The 25,776-nt window shown below is 33.7% G+C and overlaps 1 protein-coding gene and 1 long non-coding RNA gene across 2 annotated transcripts; one reads left to right on the plus strand and one right to left on the minus strand.

Annotated features, from left to right (window-relative positions):
- The first annotated feature begins 215 nt into the window (after positions 1-215).
- On the plus strand, positions 216-25,323 carry LOC135274805 (uncharacterized). The gene is made up of 3 exons (XR_010342541.1): positions 216-275; positions 23,731-23,829; positions 24,733-25,323. It is a non-coding gene; the product is annotated as an uncharacterized LOC135274805 (long non-coding RNA).
- Positions 5,402-5,632, minus strand: LOC110567117 (small nuclear ribonucleoprotein G-like). Its single transcript, XM_064375792.1, has one exon. It carries the CDS (start codon positions 5,630-5,632, stop codon positions 5,402-5,404), a length of 231 nt encoding a protein of 76 aa, XP_064231862.1.
- Positions 25,324-25,776: the final 453 nt, after the last annotated feature.

Below are 25,776 nucleotides of genomic sequence, written 5' to 3' on the forward strand. Positions count from 1 at the left end.
TCTCCTTTGTTGCTTCAAAGCTATGAATTTCAAGATTTATTTGTCACTCTTTCTCTATATTTTCTGCTGTACACAGTATTTGTGGGCTATGGCAACCAATCCCCATGGGCTTTCTTTTGCTTTAATTTGCATAAACACAGGCATCATATGAATATTCAGTGAGTGGCTTTGCATTAAGTAAGTGCCCTTAATCAGCTTTTCAGTTCAGTTTTATTGGTTGCACGCACAGTCAGTTATTTCATCCAGAAAATCTGAAGGCCCTACAAACTAACCAGGTAAGGATTGTAATTCCTTGATGCATTTAATGAAAGAATATTATCATTTGATTACATAGGTTCTGGAGAATGCTAAAAACATGATGGTTTTTTTTTCCCCTATGTTTTTTTCTTCCCTTGGTGGTCAGGTGGATGCATGATTCTCTAATTTGCATAAACATCAGCTCTATGAATAATTCATCAGGGTTATTTTAAACACTAGGCTTCTACTTTGGATGGCACTAGGGTACCACCATTTGATTGGCTGGATGCTGTTTTCATCACCAGCAGAATTCCTATAACATGAAAGCACCTAAAGGAGCTGAATTGAATATACAGTATTTGTTTTTTGAAAAATATGTTATCTTTTCAAAGCAAATTGTGCTGCTTTTCCCCTTCCCTACCATTAGAGCTTCTAGCTTTTCATGATAAATACATTACAAGCTCAAATGTGGCTATTTGTAGACTTGACCGGTGTCTGTGATTTCTGGAGAATGGGGTAGCAGCTGTATTCTTCTGAACATGCATAAACATGAGCGACATGTAAATAAGAAACTATCAAATGCATATGGAGCCCTGGACAGCTCCATTGCTAGGTTCTATCTATTTTCTTTATCAGAATCTTCTGTTTGAATAACATTGAGACTGTTTTATCTATTTTAAAATGCCGTAAACAATTATAGTACTATATATGCATATAATAAGCATATATGATCTGAAAAATTATTTCTTGTTGAATATGTTATTTATGGTTTCTTCTCGACCCACCTACAGATTTTTTAATTTGGTAGCTCTTTGTAACACAATAATGGCAAGAGAAGTGTTCATCAATAATAGCCAGGATAATTAATTTAAATATTAGGGTGTAATTCACTCCCATAATTTACTAAAAAGAAATTGTGCCTTTCTTTACGTTTGTGGAGATGAGGAATATGGAATTTCAAGGAATTCTTTGTTAGTCTCTTGAACATCACCCATTTGCCTTTCTGGTCTCAGAGTCCTCACTGACAAGATTCTCATTGTAAACATTTGTGATACTGAAACATTACAGACACACAGGATTGGAGAATGGTGCAAATTGAATTTAGTCTTTGGCACATTCCATTTTTGTTTTCCAACCCAATAGAGAAATATAGCACAAATAAGATGCTAAGCAATTTCTGTTATGAATGGTGTATTAAATATTATATGCAATAAATTCATCTATATAATTAACTATAAAATACTCCACATTCACTGCATTTCCTATACATTGTGCAGATGAAAATATAAAAGACATTTTCAATAAGGAATAAAGAAGGCTGAAAATTTCTCAGTATTTAATAGGTTTTCCATATGAAAATTTAAATGTTCCCTTTAAATCAATTTTGTACTCTAATGTTCTTCACTGATTTTTTGTTAATAATATGCAAATACATGAGTTACATATGCTGCTAAAACTAAAGAAAAATAAAATCCTTTTTACTTTTTTTTCTAGCTTTCTATTCATCTAATGATAAAGTTGGGCTAGTTCCTATTTTCATTTATTTGAATTATTTGTAATTAGGTGAGGGTCTATTTCTATTTTCTTTCTTTCTTCTTCTTCTTTTTTTTTTTCTGCTATACCTTTGGACAAAAATGCTAAAGAAACAGTTCTGAAACAACACTCCTTCACTCAGGACCAACATTCATAAACACATTTGACATATTTATTATATTGTCTGTTGTCAAATGCTCCATAATTTAAAAAATGAAGTAAGGAATTCAAAACTAAAATTGTTGAAAATAGGAGGAAATTGCACCTTTCTCAGAATTCCATGTGACTATGTTAGGAATTGTGATTCACATGTAATTATAAATAGTAATTTAAATTTCACATCTGCAGTGTGCTATGTTTAATTAAATCTTGCAAGATTCAATATGGATGATGTTTAATTATCAGCCATTAAATGTTTACAGCTGTAATAAACACTATGCAATCTTTACCATTACCATACGAAGATTGTAGGTGTGGAACCATTTAGCCAAAGATGCTCATTTAAGTGATGCTCATTCTATTGAACACTTTTCAGAAAACCAGCTAAATATATATACCTCCAATATTTATCTTTCATTTGTTTCAAAATAATCCAAATTATTTTCTAAACAAGAAATAAGTTATAATTTCAGAAGACAGTCCTATTCTTCTGTAGATCTGTAAACACATGTCTATAATTCTATTTTATGTGTGTATAATCTTGAAAATGAAAAATTCTCATCTAATTATTTTTGACTGAGCAATTGTGAAATGTCCAATTTAATATGATAAACTGAATTCCTTTATGTTTTTGCTATTTGTATTATTTGCAGAAATCACTGAAGCTTCTTTAAAGAAAATGTATTTTTAATAAAGTTGACAACTGCAAAGCTAGTGAGTGACCAAAGAATTTACCTTCCATTTCAGTAGGGGATTCTTCCTGGAAGGGCAAGAATCATCTTGTATTGTATAAGCCTTGTTTAAAGAAAAGAAAGCATTCAGTTAAATTTTAAAAAGGAATCATCACATCAATGAAATTAAAATTATAATACATTACATTTCTAAGGAGGAAAAATAATTTGTATCTTGCAAATACAGTCTTATTTTATGTAGTGCTTTTATATTTTCAGATATTTTTAAAAAAAAAACTGAGGCATAATATATATACATTAATACTGTTAATTAAAAGATATTTTTATTAACATCTATCTGATCATCTTGCATGTGGTGAACAATATAATCCATACACTATTATCTATAATATTGCATCCTTATTTTAATCTTCTGAATTACATTGTCAAAAAATTGTTAATGAGGTATTTAGCAATTAAGTTTATGTATATATCATTGCTAAATCCACTGGTAGTTAAGGAAAACTTCAACCAACTAGTGCTTTAGTCTGAAAAGGATAAAACCTAAATTAATCTACATGAAGTGCAATACTGAACGAGGAACATTCGCCTGCACAAAAGTTTGGAACTGAATGATATCTTAAGGCAAGAAATATCAATTAGCTCATAAAGATCCGCTAGCAAATTCATGCATCTTTATGAGAGACTGTTCTCAATGAAGATAGGTTAACTCCTTTTAATCTAACTGGTGGGAGCAAGTGTATGACTTGAATACTTATTTTCAAATCCTTCCACCCAGTAGCACTCATCTCACAGGAACCCAATCATTCAGATTTGCAAACTTACTTAAGCTTTCCTTTTATTGTACTGAATGGATACTGTTTAAATTTAGATGAATAAAATAAGTCAGGCTTAACCTTGTGTGTGAGTTAGCCAGTTAAGTCTCTTAGTATAGAAAAGGATGAGAAGGAGGAGGGGTGTGGCTTACTTTTGAGTTTTCCTGTTCTGATTGGAGCTCCCTCTAATCGGTTGAACCACTCTAATTGTTCAACTCCATTGTTAGAACTGTATACTTGATTTTTTTTAATAGGGTTAAATTCTATAAAGTTATTGGGTAACCTGAATTTGTACAGCTACTCTTAAAATATGATCCTAATTATAATTAGGTTATCAGCCAATCTAAATAAAAATGCTATAAGCTTTGGTAGTGTATTTTTTAATTAATTAAAATTTTAATTCAGACTCTGTTTGAAATTTCCCAGTGGCATTCTGAACTTAGTGATTAGGAAAGCACAAAAGTAATATTTGTAGTTAAAATTCCATTTTAAATATTAATTATTTTGGGTGAAAATAAACCACTTTCTGTCTCCTTTTATCATCCTATTTATCAAAGGCATATATGACATATTGATAGTCTACCCAGAATGGATACTTAAAACAGCAAAACTTTTAGAAGAAATTTTTAATGAGGGAGGCCCTTTTAGGATTACCATATGTTCTTCTTGTCTTAGTTTGTATAGTGCATTAAATATATAGATTTTTAGTGGCGAATTTTAAATAAAGATATCTGGATTCAAATAGTATTATATATAGCATTTTTTACATTTCTACTTACAAGTAAGGCTGGTTAAAAATTGAGGCATTATGCATTTTTTTATCAAGTGGTATCAAAATTATATTAGCCTTATAAAATGTGTTGAGCAGTTTTACTTTTTCCATTTTCTCTCACACAAATTGTACATGAATTATCCATTTCATCAAGTTTAGTATGAATTGCCTATAAATCCATCTGGGCCATGTATCTTTTTGGGGGGAATCTTTCTTTTTTATTCAATTTCTTAAGTGGTAGTGATAAATTGGGTTATTTATTTCTTATTGCATGCATTTTGATTATATTTTTCTAAGAAATTGTTCTTTTCATCTAAGTTTTCAATTTCATAACATAAACCTATTCATTGCATTTCTTATGACATAAAACTTGTACTGTATGAACAATATGCCTCCTTTTTGTTTTGTATTTTATTTATCTGTGATTTTCTATTTTTTTTTCCCATTAGACATTCTTCTAAAAATTTTGTCTATTATCAGTCCTTTCAATGTAGTAGTTTTGGGTTTTTCATATTACTGATATTGTGTCCTTGTTCTTTATTTTATTGATTTTTGATCTTTAAAGCTTTGTGGTCTTGGATGCCTTAGAGGTATGTCTAAGAATTGTACCAGCTCTAAAATTCTTTGATTCTATGCAAAGCTATTCTATGTTTAGAAGTCAATGGAACTCTCATATGCATAAAAGGAAATGGGATATTAGTTTTTATTGGGTGAATATGTTTATGTAGATATCCTTTGTCTGGAGTAATCACAACTAGACTATCTCACATTGCCATGGGTAGACTTTAGGCTTTGAGGAAATGTACTTAGGAAAGGCTCTTGCAACTCATGATAATAATATAATTTCTAAAATAAGTTTTTAGAAAGTCTATCATTTTATTTAGACAGAGAGAACTCAAATAATCTACAGAGTAGCATTTGGCATATGTTGCTCTTATAATTAAAAACCAACACATTAATTGCTTAGAAAAGGTTTGTGAGAAGTATATAACATGAAATCATTTTATGCTTTTATAAAGGATTGAAAATCTAGTTGAAAATTTTTTTTTACATTTTCTTTTTTTTTTGACTGTTAACAAAAGTTTATTTAACAAAATGTCTAATATGAAAATGTACATGGCCTAATTTTTACATCAGAGTAAAACAGGCCCTAGGGAGAGAGGACATGGGTTTCTCCACTGAACAGCCATTATTTATACTCTTTCCAAGGCTTCTAACATGATGATACTATTTCCTCGTATTACCACCATTCCAATATTGTTCTTTCGTCCGCTAGTCGCCGTCTCCACACATTCATCTATCACAAGATTCATAAAGGGATCAAATCCCGGCAATATTCCTTGGACATGTCTGCCACCATTTAATTTCAATGATAACTTCTTGTCCATAAATTTTTTCAGCTCGGGAGGGTGAGCTTTGCTCATGATGACTACTCCGTGGGCTCACAGAGTGACATTTTCAATTTTTTGAGTGGACCCCTCACATAAAATTATCTCAATATCATGCAAAGCTAATAAAAGTTCCTCAGGATTCCAGTCTGTTTGCTTTGAAAGTATTTTCTTAGTAAAATCAAATTCATGCCTTTGGTATCTTAACATTAAGTCAAGTTAAACTCTTGGTTAATAAAAAGACACACACACAAATCACAGACAGAATTCTTATCTGAGTGAAGACTTGGCTTTTGTTTGCTTGCTTGTTTACTTGTCTTTTGGTAAACTGTCCTGAGATTAATTGTTTATTCATAATGGCATTCATTATTTTTCCCATAGCCTGCTAACATGATAAATTGTATGGTTTAAACAAATGTTGTAACTAATACTACATATTGGAACTATTTGAGATTTCATACAAACATACTTAAATAAACTGTAGGAAGAAAATAAAAACTTTTCTGAATACGATATTTTAACAAAATGATCTATTGTCTATTGGAATACAGTAACTTGGAGAGCTATAACATTAGACTTTTATCATCAGTTTTAGCCCCTTTATCCCTCTTTGATTTAGAGAATACTAGTTTGATATACTTTAGTTATAAAGTCACTGGTTCATTTATCTGCTTAAAATGGTAATACAAATTTGAGAAGGTTAAAATAATGCTTTAAAGGTTAATATGATATACAAGTGATCCAAGATGTAGAAAATAATTTTCTCTTAAATTTAAATCATACGTACTGAAAATGCTTTTCTAGTCATGATTATTTTTATTCCAATGTGATCAATTTTACATTTGCTTTTTAACATGGTTTCAAGAGTAATTTTCTACTTATTCCAAGGTCTGTAAATTGTTTAGTTCAATATCTAGTTCCCAGATACTTGTATCAAAATATGTCTGAGCTTGCACCTATATTTTCACATGAAATTAGACCATTAAACCTAACTTCAAATACTCAATTCAGTGATTCTTTTTCTCGAGGAGTATCCAAATTCCTTTGCCACCAATTTTAAAGTCTTCTGGTCACAGTAAGAAGAATGTTGCCAACCAATAGACTATTTTAATCAGTTATGTAAGTACCCTGGAGAGAATTTGATTTCACATAGAAAAGATAAGAAAGTGTCAATAATAGTTACTTCTTGATACATCTGAGATAATAAATGATATTTTAAAAGTAGTAATACCAAGATTTTGAGGATTTTTGCTTATAATTAACTTACAATACTTTTGTGCGATGTGATAGGATTTTTACCTGGTGGCAGATTTGTATAACATAATAGAACAAGCTGGGAATAAACTCAAATCTCATAACAGGTCATGAAATTATTTAAGTACTTTCCTGGAAAATTATTATCATTCTTTTCAATGTAGAATTCAACTTTATTTTACCAGTATTGATATTTCATAAATCAAACATCAGATGTCTTCTATCTTCTACTTCCTTCTGTGAGAAATAAATGATAAATAACTTTTTATAAGTACTGAGACTCACATGAGGCAATCTGTTGAGGGGCAGCCACAATAAGAAAATATGTTGCTAGAAATACTTCTCTATTTATGTCAAAATTTGTAGCATTTTTCTCTGTATATTATCAGAAACAGAGAGAAGTCTTGCCTCAAGTATTTGTCTACTTCTTCTGTTTATTCTCCACCTTAAATGCTAATCTTAGCTTGTTACACCACTATAATTCTCATTGAGTCTTATTGTAATATTCCAAACAATAAATCCAAGCATGACGAGGAAAACAAGGAGAAATTGCAGGTGATGATTAAAAAAATAAAAAAGCAAAAAGAAATACATGTAAATGTTTGAATGTGAGGCAAGATACATAGTGAAAGGGAGAAAAGAATAAAATAATGTTATAATATGCACATGCAAAAGAATGAAGTTGAGTCCTTATTCTACACAATATACAATAGTTAACTCAAAATGCATTGAAGACTTAAATGTTACACCCCAAGCCATAAAACTTGTAGAAAAAAAATAAATGAAAATCTTCATGACATTAAATTTGGCAATAATTTCTTGGAAATGATACCCAAACATAGGCAGCAAATGCACATATAGATAAATAGAACTATATAAACTAAAAAACTTCTGTACAACAAAGAACACAATCAATAGACTGAAAAGGCAACACATGAAATGCGAGAAAATGTTGGCAAATTATTAATCTGAGAAGAAGTTAGTGTCCAGAGTATTTAAAAAACTCCTATAACTCAACAACAAAAAACAACCCAATTAAAAATTAGACAAAGGACTTGAAAAGATGCTTCCCTAAGAATCATATATAAATGGTCAGCAAGCATATGAAAAAATGCTCAATAGCACTAACCTAGAGAAATGCAGATCAAAACCACAGTGAAATACTACTGTATAGTCATCATAATGGTTAATATCAAAAGGAAAGAAAACAAGTGTTGTTGAGGATGTGGAGAAATTAGAAACCTTATGCACTGCTGGTGAAATTTTCAAATAGAGCACCTGCTGTAGAAAACACTATGGTGGTTCCTGAAGAAATTAAAATTGTAACTTTATATTACACAGCAGTCACACCTCTGGATATACAGTGGTCCCTTGATATCTGTGGGAGACTGCTTCCAGGACTTCTAGAGAATACCAAAATTTTTGAATGTTCAAGTCCTTGATATAAAGTAGTACAGTATTTTCATATAACCCATCACATCCTCACATATACGTTAAATCATCTCTATATTACTTATAATACACAATATAATGTAAATGGCTGTTATACTATATCATTTAAGGAATAATGACAAGAAAAAAATGTCTGTACACGATCAGTAGAGGTGCAATATTTGTTTCCAAACACTTTGATCCATGGTTGATTGAATCCACAGATGGAAAACCCATGGATATTGGGGGCCAATTTTTTAAGTATCTAAAAACTTGAAAGCAAAGGTCTGGATGAGATATTTGCATACTCATGTTCATGACAACATTATTCACAAAATCAGGAGGTGGAAACATACAAATGTCCATCACTGGATAAGTGACTAAACAATATGTGGTCTATACACATACATACAATGAAATATTATTCAGCTTTAAAAAGGAAAGATTTTCTTTCACATACTACAACATGAGTGAACTGTGAGGGCATTACGGTAAGCGAAACAAGCCTATCACAAAATGACAAATACCATATTATAGCCACGGGAGGGAGCGGGGGGCCACAGGAAGATGATCCCAGTTTTCTGATCGGAGGTCCTTGGCCTATCTTACCCAGATGGGGAAAGGGTCCCCAGAGGTGTGGTAAGCTTATCATTTGAATATCATGGACTCACAGCGGGGAAGGAAGGGAGATAGGAGAGAGAGAGAGAGAGAGAGAGAGAGAGAGAGAGAGAGAGAGAGAGAGAGAGAGAGAGAGAGAGAGGAGAGAGAGAGAGAGATCCCATGCTGTGAGACCTCCCATGCTGTTGTGGGAGGGGAAATCCCTAGGGGATATCCCTAGAATTAAGGAGCAGCAGAATTTCAACCCGGGAGTTACTCCTCCCTCATTCATGTTCTCGTCCAATGAGAGGAGTTATTTCAAACTTCCTCTGGAGTAATTGATCTTTTTGACTCTGATACCAGATTGGCTGCTTGGTCCATAACAGAGCCCCCTCCTCCCAGAGCTTTCCGCAGGCTTCTTGGAGAAAGAAGCCCACCTGGATTCCTCTACTTAGCCCTGGGGTGGCAAACCTAGGCAAAGAACTTTACATTCCCTGATAGGGGCATGGATGGAGGCGGCACTGGGAAACTCCCGCTTTTGAAACCAGGCCTCTGGGAAGATCAGTTTTTTTTTTCCTTAAGACAGTCCCTTAATATGATTCCATTTATATGAGGCATCTGCAGCAGTCAAACTCAGGAACAGAATGGTGCTTGCCAGAAGCTGGGAGGAAGGAGAAATGGGGAATTGCTGTTCAACAGGTATAGAGTTTCAGTTGTGCAATATGGGAAATTCTAGAGATAATTGCACAACAATGTGAATATTCTTAACACTACTGAAGTATACGCTTCAAAATGGTAAATTTTCTTTTATGTGTTTTTGTACCACAATAAAAAATTTTAAAAGAATATTGCATAAATTCAACATGCACTAACCAATATAGATGATTCTGCCAAACTTTTCATTATGAAGAAAATTGATTTAAAGTGAATCAAAAAATATATCTTCACACATTTTTGAAAGAATAGTATAATGCCAAAGTATTTTTTATAGTGGAAGTCAGTACACAAACTTAGAGTTTGAAAAATCTGGTTAATTGTTACATTATTTTGAACAAACCGGCAATTTGGCAAACCAAAAAGATGTTCATTTTATCCTAAATATTATCTACTTATATTAGCTTTTGAGAGACATAGAGCATATTTGTGTTTTATTTTATAGCCTAACTAGAGTTTTGAACATTTTATGCTTCTAATATTTTAAATTATACAACTGTACATCTAGCTCTTTATCCATCCATCCACCCACCATGCTGTCATGTACGTAATTTTTATAATATATAATTTTCCTGTTTTTTCTTCTGTCTATATTGCAATGCCTGTGAGTTATTATCATTGCCATGTATTCCCAAATATCTTAATTTTCTAAGAACTTAAAGAATGATGAAAGAAGATTCATTACAATTTTTAAGAATTATCATAATATTTGATGATATTGTGAGACAAATCTTGCACCTTTTTACCTAGCTATCAAATCTCTGAAATTATAAGGGACAGCAAACTTGACTTTTACCCTAAACTAAATGAAAAGGGAGATCTTCATTTAGTTTTCTTAAACTAAATGAAAATTAAATGAATCACGATCCAGCTCCCTTTTTAAGAAAACTAAATGTGGATCATGATTCACAATGGATGATCTTCTTTTTCACTAATAACAACAATTGCATTTGCCATTCTTCACACCAGTTACTGTATTAGGACAACTGCTTGTACAGTGGTCTCTAGCACATGTTTTGAAATTTACCCTCCGAAGGCCATCTGCTATAAATGGGCTGCAGTGCAGTTAATGAATATCTTATTGCTTTCTCTCCTTTTTCTGATCTAGAATAGAAAACAGGGGGAAATGTGAAGTGTCAAAGTGACAGAGCTGTTTCACTGATCCACTCATTCTCTGAAAGTATTTTGTTAAGTATATGTGTGTATTTTATGTAATCAATTTACTAATCAGATACATATCAGGGAAAACATGAATAACTCAATATTAATATGTCTAATTTTTAAGCTTAATTTCTGCCATTGTAAGCACATCACTTTTGGTTAACTTGAGATAAAGTAGTCATTGACTGGATGAATGAATCTAACAGGTCATATGTTCTCTCGAAAGTCAAATGTTTTGAGAAAATCTGTCGTGAAATTATTCACCGCACACCATATTTCTGTTGTCACTAGCAGATCATCTTTGCCTTGTACCCATGTGAAATAGTGCTAAATTTCTTAGATTGTTATTTGTCTACCAGAGAATTAATGAGAGATTCAGGTCAAATTTGGGGCATTACCCTGCCCGGTGCCTGCTTTCTGGGATAATTCACAAAATAATTCTTTTACTATTAGTAACATAGTTACTATTGTAACATCACCTCTTTGCCCTCCAGCAACTTCATATATGTTTTCTATGGTTTTAAAAACAGATTATCTAAAATATCGTGTGAAATTTGACAAGTTTATATTGCTCTGGCCACATGGTGCAATTAAAGGAGAACACTTTTTAAAGATCTAGTATGTGTCCAATATCATGTTCAACATTTTAGATGTATTGTCGCATTTTATCCTCACAACCACACTAATATGTATGTACTTAATGATTCACAGTATGTACTCATGGTTCACAGCTGCATGCCTCTCCAGGAATTCCCTCAGCTGAAGGTAGCTCCCTTACTTCCCAGTAGAATAAAGGAAGAGAACAGCAAGGAGTTCAGAATGATTGAAGAGGTATGCCAGGAACTTGAGTCATGCCAAGCAGCTGAAGTATTATTCCCTAGGCCATTGTACTTAGAATTAAGTAATACATATTAGTTAGTCTAATGCAAAAGCCTATACATTTTCTATTATATCATGTGGATCTCAGGTTAATATTGATAGCCCTTTACATTATGAATTAAATTAGAGTTACAGTAGAAAAGTTCATTGCATTTCTAAAATAAAAGTAGAAACTGAAAGAAAAATGTGAGCTCTTATTATATAATGAATACTATGCAAGTTTTCCAAATGCTTTCAAATATTTTCTACTGATACCTTAAGATAAAATTAGATAATTTCTACAGATAAATGTGATAGATATGGTTAGAATTCTGAGCTCTAGACTTTATTTCTAGTTAAAATTATACATATTTTTCTCAATTAAGGTGGATAATTTATTCTTTTAACCTCATATAAACATTATAAATATGTAGGTTTTGCTTTTAGATGGATTAAATGATTTTTTATTGATAAATCAATCTATCCAAATATTTGCTGGGTATATACTATATGCCAGGAACCCTTCTAGGTATGGGAGTTGAGCAGTAAATAAGAAATATATGTGCCTATGAATTTCTATTCTACTGATTTTCATCTCTGGAACAAACTTACATACTACATTGAAATATGCCTGTTCAATAACTGTTTTCTGCCATTAGTTTGATTTAAGTTGTTGAGATCATCAAAACATCAAACCTAAGGTATATTTTAATCTACTTATTGGTAAAACAATTCCTTTAATTTTTTTTTTATTTCAAGAATTGAGTAGAAACAAGGCCGAGACAGGCATTTAGTTAAAACCATGATCTTACCTCCTCAGTCAACAAATAACATAAACAGCAAACTCGCAGGTGAAGTAAGTGGCGATGTTGCTGAACCTCGTTTAATGTTTTTGGTAATCAAATATCTTATGTTCTTTTGCTTTCTTATCTCTATTTCTGTAGCTAATGCCTATGTCGTTAGGTTTACATGGATTTCATTATCTCTCAACATCTTTACACTCACCCTTTTTTATATTTATTTTCACTCATTGATCTTGCTTTTTCAGTTTCTCCATTATTTCATTACTTCTGAATTCATGGCAAAAATGATTCAAATCCATTGTGTATGTGAAGGTGTCTACTACATGTAGTTACAATGCTATGATATAGTACTCTGATGTTTCAGCACCTATGTTGAGCCATTACAAATTTTGTTCAGGTCTTAAAATTCATTATTATGTATATATGAATATTCTTTATTTTCTTATTACTTGAACAGAATTGAAAAGATAGCAAAATATAGAGAATAAGGGGGAAATTCTCCTACAAAATGCAATATACCCATATAAAAATTTTCCCCAGTAAAAAGTGGACAGACCAGAAACAAAAAGGAGAAAAATAAGTAATTTTCACAAAAGCTGATTTAGCTGCTTCTTCTTTAACTTGCATATACATGTGCATAAAAATTGCAAAACTATTGTTAGGTAGCAAGTAGACTTTTTAAACCTTTGCTGCTGGTAGGTAATTGACACAGGAAGGGAGCTTTGACTAAAAACTTTTGGGTGCAAGAGATGGAGTTGTTTTCCTCTTGTCAAACCCACTGAATCAAAGAAAACGTCTTTAAAAATCTTCCCTAGTACTTGACTTACTTTTAGAATTGGAAAACTTAGCCTAAAATTGAAATTGTATTTGCCTATAGATGTGCATTAGAAAATAGAAATAGAAATAGCCTGTGATACAGAATTTCAATTGGTGAATACTCTATACTGTTAAAATCAAAACTTTGTACAATATGCTTTTAGCTTATTGAAATTCACACAGGGAAGCAGATAATTGACATGAATTGAGACATAGTTGATGTTCATTTAGTGACATCACCAGATGATTAAAGGACAAATAGCCAACACCAGAACAATGACAGAGATATTCTGCATAGCTACATCTCCGTTAAAGTACAGACAAATATTGTAACATAATTTATTTATATGTTGTGGGAAGCAGCAAAGGAGAAAGGACTTACAGCGTGCCTACATAAATTGGTTATGAGTAGCATTTAAACTGGGAACAACAAACCACAGCAAACTGCAGGAGGCCTCTGGGGAGGCAGACTTCTCCATGCCTCATGGTCCGGTGCAGGGTGACCTAGGATCTGTTACCATAAACATTGTACTCAAGGACATAAAACCCCTTCATAGCACTAAGACGTAACCAGACTTGTAGGCTCCTTCTAAGGCCTGCGTTCCACCAGCTGTACATAGACAATAGGCAAAAGATAACCACATGTTCTTGTTTTGTGAAACTTCCAAACCACCACTGTTATCAATCTTTACAATGACACACCGGTCCTGGCTCACTGATTCAGTTCCAGCTCAGTGATTTACCCCACCATCACATTACCCTCACCCTACCATCACTCAACCACCTACCCTACAGATCAAAGTGATTGTAGACAATAAATAGTGTGGAAGATCAGAGCTCAGAGCCTTCACTGCCTCCAGTAATAAGTGATGGCCCCCTGGTCCCACTTTCACTCTTAATCTGTCTTTTTCTCCATCTTTTGTGGTCACCGAACTCAGGATACCCACAGGTGATGTGGGGGCTGGTTCCCTACATTTATATATTAATTTATTGGGATTTTATAATTTATTGAAATCTGGGAACTATGATAGGTGTCAGCAATATATCAGTGAATGAAACAAACACAATAAAAAATACATATATAGTGGTCTACACACTGCATAGTGGTAGTACACACTGCCTACCCAGTACCTACTCGTCCCTGTTCCTTAGTAAAAACAAAAACAAATCCCAAAAAACTCTATACTATTGGGACCACTAAAGTGCTCAGATAATAATGACACTTTTCATCATCCCTTTCAAACAGACATGTCCAGTGAAATAGAAGCCAATGAATGAGTTTTTCAAGAAAGTTATTCAGCTGGGAGGTATATTCCTCTGCACCTGCTCCTTTTTCCCTTTTTCCATCCAAAATACGAATATAATGTCTGGAACTGAAGCAGCCATTATGAGACCATGAGAGAACTGGAAGATAGAAACAACATTTGAAAATGTAAAGCAGAAAAATGGAGCCTAGTTCTCTGGTAAATTCTCAAAGTAATTGTAGAAGTTCTGAAAAACTTGTCTCTGAATTCCTTCAGCATGAAAAATAAAATCATTATTCATCTTACCAAAGCTATTACTATTTGGGTTTCATAAAATATGAAGCTCTTTCTAATCTTGTCAGATTACTACAAAATAGAGAAAATGCATTACTTCTAACACACACGTGAATTTATATACACATTGAAATGTTATTTCAGATAGGGGCTTGGTTATTTACAACCAAATCCTCCATGTAACCCTACCACCACTCCAGATTTACAAAGCTCTTTGTTGAAAGACTGCTTTCCTAAGAAGATATTTAAAGTATTTTAAGAAAAGTTTTCTAACCAGAGAACCTGATTGACCATTCTAAGCAGTTTTTGGTGTTCAGGATGGATGAACTATCCAAGAGCCTCTTACTCAATAAATTCCAAGGTAAACTGCTCTTGTGTTATGGTTTCTCTTGTGTCACCTTTGCTTTTAGCTTCACCATTTTCTAAATTTTTATAACACATTTTTACATCAAAATTCATTGTTTCATTAACTACCCTTTATAATTTTCTCTCCTCAGTAGAATTACCTTGCAGCGAGAACACTATTTCTTCATACTGTTTCAGTGCCATGCTCAGACTAGGACAGGCTACTCAGTTATTAACTAGGTGACTCTATGATCCAGGGATCCTTGTTCAGTGAATAAAACATGGTCTTGTCATTTTTATAGGAATATTTTAATTTTTGTGTGTGTGTGTTTCTATCAGTATGTCTTATAGGGTAAATATGTTTTATAACAACATTTAAGAGTTTCATCTTTTGTTGCAATTTACAAAAGCATTTTTAGAATAGTGTCTTTGGGAGGAGGTTAATGATATATTTAGCAACATTACTCAACATGTTGATCTTTCATTCTTTCTTTTAACACATCTTTCTTGTACTCTCTATGTAGCAGGCACTAGTCTAAATTGGAGGGGAGAAAGGGGCAGACAGGACAGGAGTGAGTAAGGCAAAGTCTACACCACAAAAAGTTCACATTCTAATTGAGAAAGCAGACTATAAACAAGTATGCAAATGTATGATGCAATGCTACATAGTAAAAATAAAATGGATAAAAAGAATAAATAGTAAGAATAAAAAGTTCTTGTAAGAAATTAAAGTAGGATAGGAGAGGAGAGAACAATAGGATGAGAATTAATTCTATGTGGAAGGTAGCAAAACCAGTCACAAAAAAGATCTGGAAAAAATGGATTCCATGGTCTCAGTTAGAAATAAGCCGGGTTTATTTCAGAAATAGGCAGAAGGCAAGTGTAGCTGGAGGGATGTGAGTGAGGGAGAAGGGTAGAAGAGGAGTGCCCAGAGGGAAACAGATGGTGCAGGACCTTGGAGCTAAAAATAAGAATTGCATTTTACTCCAAGGATAATGATGTTACTGGAAAGTTTAATCAGGGTAATGCATTATCAGATTTATTAATATTAATTAAATTGTTCCTCTGGCTACTGAGTGAAGGGGAAAATATTTGAGATGTTGAGTAGAAACTGGGAGACCAGGTAAGAGAAAGAATGTAGTTCAGGTGAGATATAATGTACATTGGACTAGGAGGGTTATGGTGAGGAGTGAAAAGGGAAAATTCAGAAAATATTCAGGAAGTAGAACTGACAAGACTTGGGTGTGTGGTGGGCAGTGTTTATCCCGCAGTCAACATACAGAGCAAATAAAATCCCAGAGTGGCAACCTCAACACACTGAGGTATTGGATAAATTATTTTTGTTTTATCCTGAGAAAATGCAGCTTTCCTTAAAAGAGTTGGCCTTTCAACAGAATGACCTGTCAGAGAATAAAGGGAGTCACAAAATCCTTTGTGAAGAATTCTTAGCTGATGATTTTTTAAATGGCTAATCAAGAATTAGAGAGAGAATAAACAAAAGATGATAACTTTATAATAAACACTATTTTATGAACAGTATAAATGATCTGATTTCTAAATCACAAATGTTAAAGATTTCTTTTTTTATTTTTTCTCAGACTTTCACTTTGTCTCTGGGCAACTGGCAATTTTAATTATAGTGAGAAAAACAAAAAAATTTTTGACAACTTAAAAATGTATAAGACTAGATTGGTTAAGTTGAAAGTATTTTCTTAGAGTAGGATGCTAGCTATATTTTATTTGAATTATCAGGTGTTATCAGAAATGTAGACATTTGGAGAAAGAAGTGCATATCAGAAAATTGACAGCTTTGTGGATGGCTTGAAAGGCAGGAATAAGATATATTTTTTAAAAATACCAGAGAAAAGGACTGAAGCTTCCCAAATGCAGAGAACTCAGTGATTAAGCATATTGTCAATAGAGTCTGACAGGAGGCATGCAATAAGAGTTTGGGTATTTCATACAAAGATGCTATTGCGCCAGACAGATAAACACACATCCACCAATTTTCTCTTTGGGTTGATGAGTTTGACACAGTTCTTCCAGTCAACAAGACTAGGATTTAATGGTATTATTATTGATTTTACTGATTTTACTGGAAACATTTATCTGGAATATGGCTGGTTTGTGACAGATCACAGAGAGAGGTGAGTCAGTATGTGATTGATAGATAAGCAGATAGACACTGAAATAACTATGACTAGATTGTTGTAGGCAACTGGAAATTGAAAATATTTAATGTGTCACTATATTACATTTCTGGATTTTTAAATGATAGCTTTTAGACATTCTCTTCAATTTTAGAAATTAAAGATCAAAAAGGAACTGATGAATACAAGGATTGAAAGCTTATTTGAAAGCACCAACATTTTAGCTCTCAATTCCCATTAAAAGTCTCAGTGTAGGAAACTTCTAAAAATGAAGCATGATCAAAGATCATGAGTAATAAAAGTTTTTGCCAGAGAAAGCCTGACCTTTCTAACTTAAGCTAGGCTATCAGGTTCACTGGGGAGAATAGTAACTCACAGTTGGAACTTGAATTTATCAAGTAGGGACTATGCATTAAAATAATTTCATTTAGTGTTCAATCAACCCTAAGATGTGGTTATTATTATTGACATTTCACAAGATAAGGAAGGCAAATATTATCTGGAAGCGAAGAGGTGGAAGTATGATGCAAACTCATACTCTTCATGATATTTGTGCATCCTTCTCTCAGTAAGTCTCTTTGTTAGCAGTAGGGAATCTCCCATTAGTTAGAAAGAAATGATTAAGAGGCAGATTTCAGCTCCAAATGTAAAAGGAAGCACATGCTTTCTATTAAAAACTCTCAAATTAAATGAACTTTCCCAGAAGGTATTGAGATCTCATGTCTATGATTATATTCTGTAATGATGATGAAATAAATGATTAGGAATGGGTTTTTATTACTAAATTCAACTTACTATAAAAAAGGGGTATAGTAGGTAGATGTCATTGCTAACAGCACCCAAGGAAGATCAGGAAAGTTTGGACTCTATCTTCTCCACCTCTGTGCAGAGACTCCAAAATCATCACTGTGCATCTTCCATTGCCCTGCAGAGCAGTAAGGGTTGAAGCTGAAGGCCAATTGTGAATACTATCCACTGGGAGCTTCTTATGAATTGACTTGTGTTTCTCAGATAATAAGTAACACGTCTGTTAGCTTCTGGCCCCAAGGAGTGCTACTTTCATCTCCTGAAAGCTTTGAAAGAGATTTGATACCTGATGGCATCTTGACAAAAGCACACTCCATCTTCTGATCGAAGCTGAACCAAAATTGTTGATATGACTAGGGACTCACGGTACTCTAGATTGTTTGGAGTCCTGTATAAATACATTTAAGAGACAAAAAATTGCTTCCTTAACCTAAGGACAAATGCCCTTAGTACATAGATGCTGCTTACTCTGCCAATGCATTAGAGCTATACAAGTTATACTCCTATTTTCTGAGAAGTTGTTTTTTTCTCTAATTTTTTCCTTTTTGATCTTCACCTATAGTTCTGTTGGGCTTATTTGTAACTTCTGTATCCATAAATAAATAATTGCTGTGGCTCTAGCATTAAATAATATCTATCTATTTAGTATTTTGAGTCATCATTTTTATTGTGACTACTGAAAATGACTGGGAATTAACGGAAGGTAACAGATTTCTAAAGATGCCTTTGAAATATGGCTATTTGTCTCTGTCCTCCCACCTTTTCAAATAAGTGGATTTTATATCTTTATTATCAATGAGTATTATATGATCTAAACACTGTTAAACTGATATATGTGTGTATCTATAACAAGAAATAGAGAAAATATTATTACAACTATTGGCTAGAATGTGGAGCAACTGGAACTGTCTTACACTGCTGATTGGAATACAAAATGTTTTAAACACTTTGGTTAATAGTGTGGTAGCATCTTAAATTTTTAGATGAACACCTACCAAATAATCTGTTATTCCACTTTTAACTATTTGTCCAAGAGTAATAAATATACTTTTCTATCCAAGATTCATATGAAAAAGTTTATAGTAGCTTTATTTATAATAACTCCAAACTGGAAACAACACAAATGCCCAAATACAGGTGAAATGTGTTCTATCTATATAATGGAATACTATTCAGCAATTAAAAGGAATGAACTATTGATGCAGACTACCATGTGGTTGAATCTCAAAATTATTATACTGATAAAAGAAGTATATACTGTGTGATTGTATTTATATAAAGGTCTTTAAAAAGACAAACTAGTCTATAGTGACAGGAAGCAGATCAGTGGTTGCCTGGGGAACCAACTAGAAGGGAAGAATGGCATGGGAAAAGGAGGGATTATTAAGGAACAAGAGGAAATTTTGAGGGTTGACAGGTAGGCTCACTATCTTGATTTTGGCAAAGCTTCTCTGACAAATATGTATTTCAAAACTTACATTGCATTTTCAATATGTGCACTTTATTTTATGTCAGTTTTATCTCAATAAACTTAATTTAAAACTACAGTGCATAAGAAAGGTGCTTGTTTTTAGAGAAAATATTTATATTTAAGTCCAGGGTCATAATTATATTTATGAAATGTGATTAATATTTTGTTAATATATTCTATATATATATAATATTTCTATTAAATAAGTGAAGAAACAGAGACTCAGAGAGGTCAATACTTGCCCAAACACATCTATATGATAAACAGTGTCACCAGGATATAATCCATGCAGCTTAGTTCCCTGGTCACATTTTCAACCTGCATAGCATAACACCTATACCTAAAATGTCTTCAATGGCAAAGAAAAAGTGCACCAGACAGAATTAAACAGGCAGAGAAGACATTATTCAAGACTTTTGCAATAGGGAAAAAAGACTAAACTCAACTCCACTGAAACAAAAGACAGGAGGAGTTAGCAAGTTTGTGAAAAAAAGTACTGGAAGATGTTAAGAAGGAGGTTGATCAATGAGATTAGGCCATCTGAGTTTGCTAATTGAAGAAGTTAGTCTCCTATCTTCTCACAGAGACTGGGAGATAGGAGTGCAATCTTTTTCTGATGATTATATTTCAAAGGCATGGCTCCCAGATCAATGAGAAAGACATTTCTAGGTTGTAAAACTGGGCAGGGGCTTGGTGAAGATTTACATAACAAAGGGATAGAAAAACATTATTATTTTTTAGATTCAGACAGTACATGTGCAGTTTTGTTACATGGGTATATTGCATTCTGCTGAGGTTTGAGCTTCTGTTGATTTTGTTGCTCAGACAATGAATATATTACCCAATAGGAAGTTTTCAGCCCTTCCCCCTGTGCTTTTGGAGTCCCCAGTGTCTACTGTTCTCATCTTTATGTCCATGTGAACCCAAGATTTAGCTCCCACTTATAAGTGAAACATGTAATATTTGGTTTTCTGTTCCCATGTTAGTTCACATGGGATAATTGCCTCCAGCTGCATCCATGTTGTTGCAAAGGACAAGATTTCATTCTTTTGCATGACAGTGTAGTATCTGTGCAGTATATGTACCACATTTTCCTTATCCAATCCACCATTGACAGGTACCTGGGTTGATTCCATGTCTTTGTTACTGTGAATAGCATGGCAATGAACATTCAAGTGTAGGTACCTTTTGGTAGAATGATTTATTTTTCTTTGAGTATATACCCAGTAATGGGGTTGCTGGGTCAAATGGTAAGTAAACAAGTGAAAAGCAAATAACCCAATTAAAAAAAGGGCAAAGGATATGAACAGACTTCTCAAAAGAAGATATACAAGTGGCCAACATACATATGAACAAATGTTCAACATTATTAATCATTAAAGAGATGCAAATCAAAACCACAGTGAGATACCAATTAACACCAGTCAGAATGGCCATTGTTAAAAAGTAAAAAAATAACAGACATTGGCATACTTGTGAAGAAAAGGGAACACTTACCCACTGATATTGGAAATGCAAATTAGTTCAGCCCCTGTGGAAAGCAGTTTGGAGATTTCTCAAAGGGCTAAAATAGAACTACCATTTGACCCAGCAACCCAATTACTTGGTATATACTCAAAGAAAGATAAATCATTCTACAAAAAACCAAGCTGGGCCATGTACACCTAAAATAAACTCCTTCTGCAACCTCAATGGTCTCTCCAGTCTCTAAGATTCTGCAACAAGGTTATCTAATTTGCTAGCATATAATTAGTCATAGTAGTCTTTTTGACACTTTTTATTTCTGTAGTATCAGTTGCAATGTCTTTTCTTTCATTTTACTTTTTTTTTTTTTTGTTTTTTTGAGACAAGGTCTCACTATGTTGCTCAGGCTGGCCTTGAACTCCTGGGCTTAAGCAATCCCAATGCCATGCCTCAGCCACCCAAGTAGCTGGGACTATAAGCACATGCCACCATGGCCAGTGTCCTGTAATGTCTCCTCTTTCATTTCTGGTTTTATTTGACTCTTTTCCCTTTCTGGCTAAAGTTTTGTCAATTTTATCTTTTTTTAAAAAAAATCCTCAATTTTATCACATAATTTCTATTGTTTTTTATTTCTCATTTTGTTTATTTCTACTCTTCATTATTTTTCCCCTTCTACTAAATTTTGTGGTCATTGAGGTGTAAAGTTAGATTGTTTAGCACTTTCGGAGGCCGAGGTGGGTGGATCACTTCAGGTCAGGAGTTTGAAACCAGCCTGTCCAACATGGTGAAACCCCGTCTCTACTAAAAATACAAAATTAGCAGGGGCATGGTGATATATGCCTGTAATCCCAGCTACTCGGGAGGCTGAGGCAGGAGAATTGCTTGAACCTGGGAGGCAGAGGTTGTAGTGAGCCAAGATCGTGCCACTGCACTCCAGCCTGGGCAACAAGAGCAAAACTCCTTCTCAAAAAAAAAAAGAATGTTCCAAGTGTGCCTGAGAAGAATGTGCATTCTGCTGCTGTTGGATGATATGCTCTGTATATGTCTGTTATGTTCATTTGATCTATGTTATTGTTCAGATTTGCTGTCTCATTATTAATTATCTGTCTGGATATTCTATCCTTTATTGAAAGTAGGGGTATTGAAGCATTCTAATACTATTGTATTGCCATTTCTCCCTTCAGTTATGTCAATCTTTACTTTGTATATTTAGGTACCCTGATTACAGATGCATATGCTTTATAACTGTTTTATCTTCCTGGCAAGCCAACCCTTTTATAATTATATAATGTCCATCTTTATTTCTTGTGGCAGTTTATTACTTAAGTCTATTTTGTCTGATACAAACATGGCCATCCCTGCTCCCTTTGGGTTACCATTTTCATGGAATAACTTTTCTCCATCTTTTAACATTCAGTCTGTGTGTCTTTAAATCTAAAGTTATTCTCTCATAGAAAGTAAAATGTTGAGTTTTCTTGTATCCATTCAGCCACTCTGTGTCTTTTGATGGGGGAATTTAATCTATTTACATTTAGAAATATTGATAGGTAAGGATTTATTATTGCCATTTTATTCTTTTGTCTATTTTTTTAACTCTTTTTTGTCTCTTGTTCATTGTCTTCCTTGGTGTTTCAATGATTATTTTGTAGTGATGTGCTGCATCTATCAACCTGTCACCTTGGTATTCAGCCTAGCACGCATTAGCTATTTTTCCTGATGCTCTCCCTCTTCTCGGCCCCTTCCAACAGGCCCCAGTGTGTGTTATTCTCCTCTCTTTGTCTATGTGTTCACATTGTTCAGCTCCCACTGATAAGCAAGAATGTGCAGTGTTTGGTTTTCTGTTCCTGCATTAGTTTGGTGAGGATAATGGCTGCCAGCTCCATCCATGTCCCTGTAAAGAACATGATCTTGTTCCTATTTATGGCTGCATAGTATTCCTTGGTATATACACACCGCAGGTTCTTTAGTCAGTCTATTATTGGTGGGCATTTGAGTTGATTCCATATCTTTGCTGTTGTAAATAGTGCTACAATGAACATAATGTGTGCATGTATCTCTTTAAAATAGAGTAATTTCTATTCCTTTGGGTATATACCCAGTAATGGGATTGCTGGGTCAAACAGTATTTCTGGTTCTAGAGCTTTGAGGAATTGTCATATTATCTTCCACAATGGTTTAACTAATTTACATTCCCACCAACAGTGTGAAAACGTTCTTAGTTCTCTGCAGTCTGGCCAGCATCAGTTCTTACTTGACTTTTTAATAATCACCATTCTGACTGGCATGAGATGGTATCTCATTGTGGTTTTAATTTGCATTTCTCTAATGATCAGTGATATTGATCTTTTTTCATATGTTTGTTGGTGCATGCATGTATTCTTTTGAAAAGTGTTCATGTTCTTTGCCCACTTTTTAATGAGGTCGCTTGTTTTTTATTGTAAATTTGCTTAAGTTCCTTGTATATTCTGGATATTAGATCTTTTTCAGATGAATAGATTGCAAAAACTTTCTCTCATTTTATGGGTTGTCTGTTCACTCTGATGACAGTTTCTCTTTCTGTGTAGAACCTCTTTAGTTTAATTAAATCCCATTTGTCAATTTTTATTTTTGTTGGAGTTGTTTTTGAGATTTTGGTCATAAAATCTTTGCCTGTGACTATGGAACACAGTCTTTACAAGATGGGGTGCTTCATTCCTCTCATCCTGGCATGTTAATGATATTGCAGCCTCAGCATCAGTTCAGCATGGCTGGGGAGGCCTCAGGAAACTTGCAATCACGACAGAAGGTGAAGGGGAAGCCAGTCACCTTCCTCAGAAGGCAGCAGGTAGGAGAAATCCATTTTTAAAAAAATAAGATTCTTTCCTTTTCTCTCTCTGCTCCTGCTGGGACTACTATCATGTGTTTATCAGTTCACATCACTGTTTCCCATAAGTCCCTGGAGCTTTTTTCTCTTTAAAAAAAATTTTTTTTCTGTTTGTTCCTCAGATTGGAAAATTTCAAATGGCCTGTCTTGAAGTTTGCTTGTACTTTTGCTTGATCAAGTCAGCTGTTGAAACTTTTAAGGAAATTTTTTATTTCAGGTATTAGATTCTTCATTTTCACATTTTTTTTAAAACAATATATATTTTCTATCTCTTTGTTGAAATATTCCTTTTGCTTATGTATTGTTTCCAATACTTGTTGAGCATTTTTATAATGGCTATTTTGAACTCTTTGTTAGGTAATTCATATACCTCTGTTTCTTTAGCATTGGTTTCTGAAGATTTACTTATATTTGTTTGCTCTACATTTTCTTGTTTCTTTGTGCTTGACATTTTGTATTGGTGTCTAAACATTTGAAAAAACAGCCACCTCTTCCAATGTTTATAGATTGGCTTCCTACAGGAGATCTCCACCAGTCAACCCAGCTAAAGATTTTAGGGGACTCTCAAAATTTTTTTGTGGATCTGACTTCTCTAGATGCATACATGCCTGTAAATCTCTATTTAAAGGGATTTTCAGGTTTCTGTTTCAGGAGTTTATGATATCTTGTTTCCTCTGCTGTCTCCAGAGTACTGTATGTCCTCTGGAGCAGCAACACACTATCCAACTATTTTTATTTTTTATTCCCAGTATGCTGTGTCCCATCAGAGCTCTAAGACAGGAGAGACAAAAATTCAGTCCTCAGGTAGCTCCTAAAAATGTCTCAACATTAGATTTACATTCAGTCTTCTCTTTCTCTCCCTAGGGAGAAGCTGTGGGCTATGAATTTTTCTGATCATTTCATGCTGAGCTCAGAGGAGGGACTCTGAAGTCAGTGCATACAAGCCCAAACTGTTACCTTTGTTGTCAACTGCCTCCAGGCATGCTGAGTGTGCTGAGTCCCTACAGTTTTCCTTTAGGAGAAGAAGAGTGAAAAGATGAAGGCCAGAAGTCTGAACAGGCTTATGCCAGATAAGTCTTCCTTTATAATGGCAATTCCTTCTTAAATTGCATTGGCCATGGATAGGCACATAAACAGCCTCGATTGTATTAGTCTGGAGGTGCAGTATTTTTAACTGAGCACATTTCCACCCCCCTACACACTACACTTCCTGCAAGATTAGGATTTTATCAAGAAGATAGAACAGATTCTAGGTGGGCAATCAGCCAAGATTTATCAGAGCTTTATATTTCTCAGCAAAGCACTTAGTTTTGCTGAGATTCAGTTTCTTCATATTTGAAATGGGATAAATAGAGTGTCTCATGGGGTTGTTGAAAGGACATAGGGCATGTATGTAAAGCAGTAAACACAATACCTAACATATAATAAGCATTCAAGAAATTTCAGCTATTACATATGAAAGCTCTTATAAACATGATAATCTATCATATGGTCATACCTCAATTTCATTGGCAATGCTAAGTGAATTTTTGGTTATTTTATATTTCTTATAATTAATAATAAATAATTATATTTTAAGATAATGCTTCTGGGAATGATTTGTGTGTAAATTTTTCTTCAGTTTGTATTATATTGTTAAAAATTAATAGGAATTAAAGTAATGGATCAAGGTGCCTGAACATTTTTTTAAAATACTCGATTCCTCTTGATGGTTTTCTCTTCAAAATGCATTTTTGTTTTACACAATTCATTTCCACAACAATGCCTATTTCTTCATCCTGAACTTTATCTTGTTGAGGAGTCATTAGAAATACAATTGCTGGGAAGATCCCAAGATGGCCCAATAAAAGGCAGCTCCGGAAAGCAGCCCCCAGCGAGAGAGATGCAGAAGCCAAGTGCTCTCATAAT

The sequence above is a fragment of the Aotus nancymaae genome, unplaced genomic scaffold (genome assembly GCF_030222135.1).
Source record: "Aotus nancymaae isolate 86718 unplaced genomic scaffold, 86718_ANA_hifiasm-v0.15.2.pri h1tg000014l, whole genome shotgun sequence".
Taxonomy (NCBI): domain Eukaryota; kingdom Metazoa; phylum Chordata; class Mammalia; order Primates; family Aotidae; genus Aotus; species Aotus nancymaae.